This window comes from Echinococcus granulosus, assembly GCF_000524195.1.
Source record: "Echinococcus granulosus chromosome Unknown EG_S00070, whole genome shotgun sequence".
Classification (NCBI taxonomy): Eukaryota; Metazoa; Platyhelminthes; class Cestoda; order Cyclophyllidea; family Taeniidae; genus Echinococcus; species Echinococcus granulosus.
In genome coordinates this window covers 404772-411479 of record NW_020170450.1, presented here as the reverse complement: position 1 = coordinate 411479, position 6708 = coordinate 404772, and the positions used below count along the sequence as shown (strand labels likewise).

The window sequence follows — 6708 nt, the reverse complement described above, 5'->3', positions numbered from 1 at the left end:
CCCGGAACTAAGAGATCTGGGTAATAAAAGAGAATTGTATTGTTACTGGACCGTCATTCATTACTTTTCCAGCCACTCGACCGTCTACCAATTCGATTTCATACCTCCATCCAGCCAATCAGCTAATCATCTATTCATTCAATCATTTATCCACTTATCCACCCAAAAACATAACAGTAAACCTGCCTAAATTAGGGTTTGAGCACACAAACAACGTAAGAGTTTAGCCTCAGACCATGGCTGTCGCCCAACAACGCCGGCTGATTGTATCGTGTACACGAATAAGACCGACGTGAACAAATGGAAGGGGATAAAGGCGACTAGATTATCGAATCTAGTCACGACGGAGAGTGCTCCAACTCTGTATGAGTGTTGTAAGCCACTAACTAGCCTTCAGTTACACTTTGCAAAGATCAAGGGATGGATGGACCCCAGTGGAATGTACAAGATGATGACAATCTCGAAAGACGTCTTGGGAGCAAATGAATGGCCAGTAAAATTAAATCAGACTGACTGGGATGGCTTGGGGAGGATTGAATTATGAGGGAGGAAAATTAAATTACAAGACGAGAGGCAAATTTGAAACGCAATTAGATTGTCTGACGAGACATCAGACGGCATCTCCCAATGGAATAAAGGGATTTCTGCCTAAACCACCACCACCACCGCCTCAAAATCCAGTTTGAAGGCAGTGGAATTTAAAAAAGGAACAACATTTGCCCACTCATTTATTTCACATCCCATTAGTTTGGGGTGCTAACTTGTCATCCTAGTCACGCTTTGAACAATAATTGTCTGTCATTTCATCTATCCATCCAATTACCTCGTCACCACATTCATTCATCAGTCAGCCTACTGCTTATCTTGGCCACCGACGCGTGACCCAACCAAACTGTGGCGACGCCTGATACATTTAAAATCTATTTACAAAATTCCAGAAATTTTCCATTGCCCATACAGGAAGGTTGCATTCCACCTATTTGATCAAAATTCCTGCTAGGGTTCATGCGATAATGACAGGTATATACTTCAATGGGATGAATACGGTGTAAGATAAATTCGCACAACAGCTGGCGACTGCTCAAAAAGGCTGTCACTAGAATTTACACCACTATCAAAACTATAGATTGAATAGAATCGATACTGAGAGAAAAATGCCAACCTTGTCGCCCAAAGAAAGTCCAGTGATGTACGTAACAGCCACCATAAAGTAGCACATAGACAGGAAGATAATCGGCCTCTCGGGGTACTGGAATCGGTTAATATCAATGAAGAACGTGAGAATAGTGAACAATGTCGATGCAGCACACAGCCCACTCCACAGTCCGATCCACAACCGAGAAAATTTAATCCTTTTCGATTGACTAAAGAAGTGGCGATTGCAGGGCATCCCACAGTTAGGAATGACCTGTTTACTATTCAGTCTAATTCGAAACTCAAAGCTGGATGGAACCTAGAAGTCATGGTAAGCTAAAGAGAGGGTGGTAGAACAAACCCTCATTTCTTCTGGACATTCTAAAGTAGCTTCCACGGTCTCTTTCGTCTCTGGTTTATCCTCGGACACACAGAGACCATTCTCGGGAAAGTCCTCGCATTGCATGCTAGCAGGCCACTAAAAAAGTGCATGATATCATAAAAGGCCAGTTACCTGAAAGCTGAACGATCGCATGATGGGCTCGCATCGTTGCCGATTCTGTTCGCATAGAGAACGACATGGAGGGAGGGGTTTATGCAACTGAGTACAAACAGGGAAGTAGAGGGAGCACAGAAAAAGTTTCAAGGAGGGACTACAGGGTATTTTTACAAGGGAGTTGTATTGTGTGATGTCCTGACCAGCCTCCTCTTGTGAAGTGTGACCCATGATATTGGGAAGAATGGTGGTATTGTAGGGCAAACCCTGACAAGCGGGAATGCGAATAAGTTCACATTTTGAAGTCTCTGCGTAAGGATTCTCAGGTCCCCGTTGTATGTCTATGCAAACGGAGAAATGCAGGAGGAGAGTAAGGACAAGCACTGACGATACCATGATAACAGTGGGGCTAGACGCAACCAAACCGTCCGAAGCGTTATGCTTGAAAAATTTTGTGCGTTTAAACAAGCTAAGTAGGTCATCAACATTTTAGGTGTTCATTAGTTTAGAAAACGGAAAAGATAAAGGCGTCAAAACCCAAAGATTGTTTGACGTATTAAATAACAAACGCCAAAAAGACCTTAAGTCTAAAAGCACGTTTTGAGCTATAGTTTGAGTCTTAATAATTTAGGCACAACATAAGTTGTGTATCATCAATAACATGATACTGCACAAACAACGCATCACTACCGGGATTCATTTCAGGACGACGTAGTCAAGTAGCAAAGACAGAAAATAATCTGGTAGTGGTTTAATCCGTTTTTCTGAAACAGCTCGAATTGACCAAATTGTAGTGTCCCAAGATTTTCATGCAGACGAAAGAAGACATAATACCCGAATAAAATATATATGTTAAAGAAAAGGCATTTGGTCTACTAGCACGGCTTGAAAGCCAGCCCGCCTGGTGTGGTACAAAGGCCAAACCAAAAGCGTCTCCTCGCCAAGACCTAGAGATAAACAACCACCGTACTGCAGTATTCCTTAAAGTGAGGCAACTCATATGTACCGGAAAAGGTGTAGAAAATATTAGCTAAGTCCTCTACAGTGCGTTTTGGGGTAAATTTATTGTATCATTAAGTTGCCAGATGATAAAGAGTATTTCCGAAGATCCGCAGCCCAAGTATTCTAAAACCTATCTAAAAAACAATTCAACTGCGTTAGTAAAGAACGATCACATACTTCGTCGATATTTGTGACATTTAATCTATCTGTCCCTAATTTAAGCGTAAACCATCTTCTTGAAAAATATCGCCTCACTTGTTCATATTCAGAGGGTATAATTTCCCTTATTTGCTAAAACTGTTTAGAAAAAGCTTCTCTGTGTTTGCTAATTCCACATCATGTTAGAAGGTTTGGCAGTGGATTTTAGTCGGTTTTAAGGCACATAATTTGAGCTTAATTGAATTAACGGCTTAAATGTGTCTGATATGGATAGCGTATGCAACTATGTGCGATGTACCAAGTTGTTTCTTTGACCTAAAAATCCATTCTTTTTGAGTAGTTCTTACATCTGGTGCCGTATATATGGTTTTAGCGGGGAGGGGAAGATTTGCATCTGATTATTAAACTTTGCTTAAATGCATAGGTACCATCCAAATGTGTTACCAAATTCCCGATACTGAACTGGAGTGTATTTGTAGTAACACTCAACTTGTGTGTTGTCATTGCTTAAAGGTCATCTTATTGGTGTAATTTGAATTTCATTTGCTAATTCCATGTTCGTTAATATTCTAGTTGATGCTCGCTTTTGGTAGACCACTGTTTGGTAATTTGAATTGTAAGCTATTTATGTAGCATGATTTGTTTATCAAACTGCTGACCCCAGCAATTTTTTAAAAACATATTGTGTTGTTGATTTAGTTCGTTTCTATTCCTGTAGTATGTCCTGTCGCACGAGGAGCTGCGAGAATTCTGCCAAGTATGCGCAGAATATGTACTGCAAATGCAAAATTTACAACCAGGAGCGTGAGTGAAGCCTCGTTTCTCAAATTTTGATCTGCCTTTTAGCATCCCATCCTCGATGTGGGGTTGGCGAGATCGATTACCTGAAGGACCTCAAGCTATGTCATTGCATCAAAGATTTACCATATCCTCGCGCATTTCCTGTAAAGTGCTGCAATCCCGTTGTGAAAAAGACAAAAATAAAGGAAAAATACCGGGATGGTGAACTGGAGCGTCAGACAGAAGAGCGATATGTTGCCGAGTATTGTTCGAGCAAAAAGGAATGTGTTGAACTGAGGTATCCTCCCAAAAAGCTTCCAAGATCGTCCACACTTCCAAAGTACCTTCGAACTGATGACTGTAAATCGGAGAACTGCGATCCTCCTACCACCTACTATCAACCTGCCAGGCGGAAGTACTTTTACTGACAAATTAACACCCTTTTTCGCTATCTTCTGTGGTGTTGAAGGTGTGGTGCACACAATCTAGGTCTATTCAAAGTCGACTTTTTTACTTTCACTTTCCTTAATCCTTTTAAACCCATTTTGTTCTTTGAACGCTTACATTTGGTTAACAACAAGTGAACACGCAAAATTCCGAAACCATTTGATATTCGTCAACTTTGTGTTCAGTTTACTTGCTTGGATGGGTAGAGCTTTTATTATGAGACGGTTTGTACTTACCTCATCATACATTTGTTCTCCGTGGTTTTAATTATGACAAAGAGGTTGCCGCTTTATGAAGCAATTCAAGGAGATCTATTACCGGTGTCAAACTTAATTAGCGATAAAATGATAAGGCAATTAGTCATGCTCACTGGCTGTGGGTGTGGCTATTAAAATAAGTTGACGTCAAAATGTACATCGCTTGTTGTCGCCTTTTCTTACCGATATGTAGTAGAAAAGAAAATGCTTGTCAGATTGTCACGCAGTCCCGTCCCCAAAGCGAACTAGAAAGACTTTTTTCCGCGGACCATCAAATTTTGTGGAAGACCTAGAATCTTCACTTTGTCAAACATTGTCGAGATTACTTTGGTAGTGTTGGAAGCTGGTTCAAACAGTAAATGTAATCTTGAAGATTGATTGACCCCTTGAAACTCCATTCGCGGACTTGTCAATGGTGAACTTGTGATTGAGTGACCCTACACATTGACACTTTTACATCTATTCTCGGGTAAAAAACCCCAACTTTTTGCACAAACATTCGTGGAAATTAATTATATTTTGTTCCTTCATTCCGCACTTCTTTCAAAATTTAATAGAAAGCAAGTTTAAATCCTTCATTTAACAGTTGGTCTACTAAAAGTGGACTAGAAACCGGTATCAGAAGAAAAAGGAGAAAAGTATCACCTAAGACACCTCCTTTTTGTTGCACCTCTGTTCAGATAAATATTTTATTGTTGACAAATTCGCGCAATTGTGGGGCAACCATAAAATAGGCGTTTAATGTCAACTTGCCGGATTTTTAATCCGTCATCAGAAGTTAAAGGGAAAGCGTTGACAAATTGTTCTTCCTTTTTCTTTTAAAAGATTCTCGCTAGCTTAAATATTTTTAAAACAAAAGAGCAAAAGATTTTTAAAGCTCAAAATAAGCTAAATTAAGTAATAAACAAGGAAATATTAACTTTCAGATCGGTAATTTGGGGGTGGAGGGTGGTGTAGGACCCAGGTTTCACAGACTTTGATCCATAAACCCAATGACCCAAGTGGTATTTAGACATCTGACAGTGTTGGCATCATGATAGATTGGTGGACCGATTTCTACGAGGAATTGGATGCAAGCTTTCTCCCATTAAGTCGCAGACTTCAAACGCCAATTGAAAATAGCCTTTTTCCCTTCTAACTCTATCCTATATCCCGAAGAAGCGGACCAAAGTTTAGCTCTAAGCGAGGTGACTTGACAACTTCCATACAGCGGATGATTGAAAGAAGAAAGAATTCTTCAAGTTGTCATATATCACTGATTTTTAGTTTCAGCATAGGAACCACGCCAAAACCGGGGGGCGGTAATTCAGGAGAGTGGGGTGGCAACTAAGAAGAAGAAGACGACGAGGAGGAAGACGGAGAGGAAGCAATTGCAAAGGCAAAAGTTTTTATCTGGGAGGTTAATCAATGTGACTCTTCTCCTTCTCTATATGGGGCTGGGTGGGTGTTTATGTGTGAATGTGTAATGACTGATGATTGATGTCTCCTTAGTGAGGCGCCTTATTTTTGCTAGTGCAAGAGGCAGGATATTGCCGAGGGTAAGGGGTCGGTAAATGAGGGAGAAGGGGCGGGGGAAGTTTCAAATGGGCATCCATCATCAACACGAGGATCCGGCGACGAGAGCAGGAGAGACGAACCTTTAGTCAGTGTGTTTTGTGAAGGGGGTGGACAAGTTGGTGAAAAAAATTGCTACTTGAGAAGGCAATGTGCTATTCAGAATGATTGATTGACTACTCGACCGATCAAATGATTGATTGACATTTGTCTGTGGTTCTATCGATGCGAGCCAAGTTTGATTCGTTGGTAAGGCTGCAAAATCTTCCCGTCAGACTTGCGCGGTTGTTGGGCCATCGGAGGTGACACGTAACATGAGCGAACAAGTCAAGAGGTAGTTGAGAGTCACATCACCCAAAGTTATGGCAGGTGCTTAAAAAATGAGCTTCAAGTGTCACTCATTAAAGAACGTGACAGTCTAAAAGCCTTAAAAACAGTCACTTTGCTGTGGTGTGTACTCTAGTCTGTTTACCGAATGAATGACTAGCAAACCAATGTATCTTCGGTCGCTATCCCGAATCATTCAGTCTCCAAGGCTTTCTTTGTGTGTCAGGAGCCATTAACCGCTGGAAAGAGATCACTTGTCAAAAGGTGAGGCGTGATATGATTAGCTGGTTGGTGGGAGGCGAGTCCTCCTCACCACGATCTCCCGTCTCAAAGTTGAGGCGAGTGGAAGACGAGGAGGGATGCAAGAAGCTATTCTAAAACCTTTCCATGTAGTGATCATCCATTTGTGAAGCTGTACGAATGGACGGTGGAAAAGAAGGGGACCGGAACTATAATCTTTGGGCTTAAAAGAAATCTACTAAAGATATTTAACAAACTTTGTGAGTTTTTTTTTTTTTTTACTTCCTGTCCTTAACGCGTCACACAGAGAAG

At 41.1% G+C, this 6708-nt stretch overlaps 2 protein-coding genes across 2 annotated transcripts in view; one reads left to right on the top strand and one right to left on the bottom strand. All coding sequences in view use genetic code 11, as the record gives it.

The window, feature by feature from the left end:
- EGR_07145 (Frizzled-1) overlaps nt 1-2026 on the bottom strand; it is a gene marked incomplete at both ends in the record, with an annotated part of 6703 nt that extends 4677 nt beyond the window's left edge. The window contains 3 exons of the mRNA XM_024496394.1: nt 1163-1453; nt 1496-1612; nt 1649-2026. Coding sequence (XP_024349235.1) covers nt 1163-1453; nt 1496-1612; nt 1649-2026 — 786 coding nt within the window. The remainder of the gene's footprint in view (nt 1-1162; nt 1454-1495; nt 1613-1648) is intronic.
- A 1484-nt stretch (nt 2027-3510) lies between these two features.
- On the top strand, nt 3511-6534 carry EGR_07144 (hypothetical protein; the record flags this gene model as incomplete). Its single annotated transcript, XM_024496393.1, has 3 exons — nt 3511-3595; nt 3638-3986; nt 6357-6534. 3 exons carry the CDS (start codon nt 3511-3513, stop codon nt 6532-6534), a joined length of 612 nt encoding a protein of 203 aa, XP_024349234.1.
- Nucleotides 6535-6708: the final 174 nt, after the last annotated feature.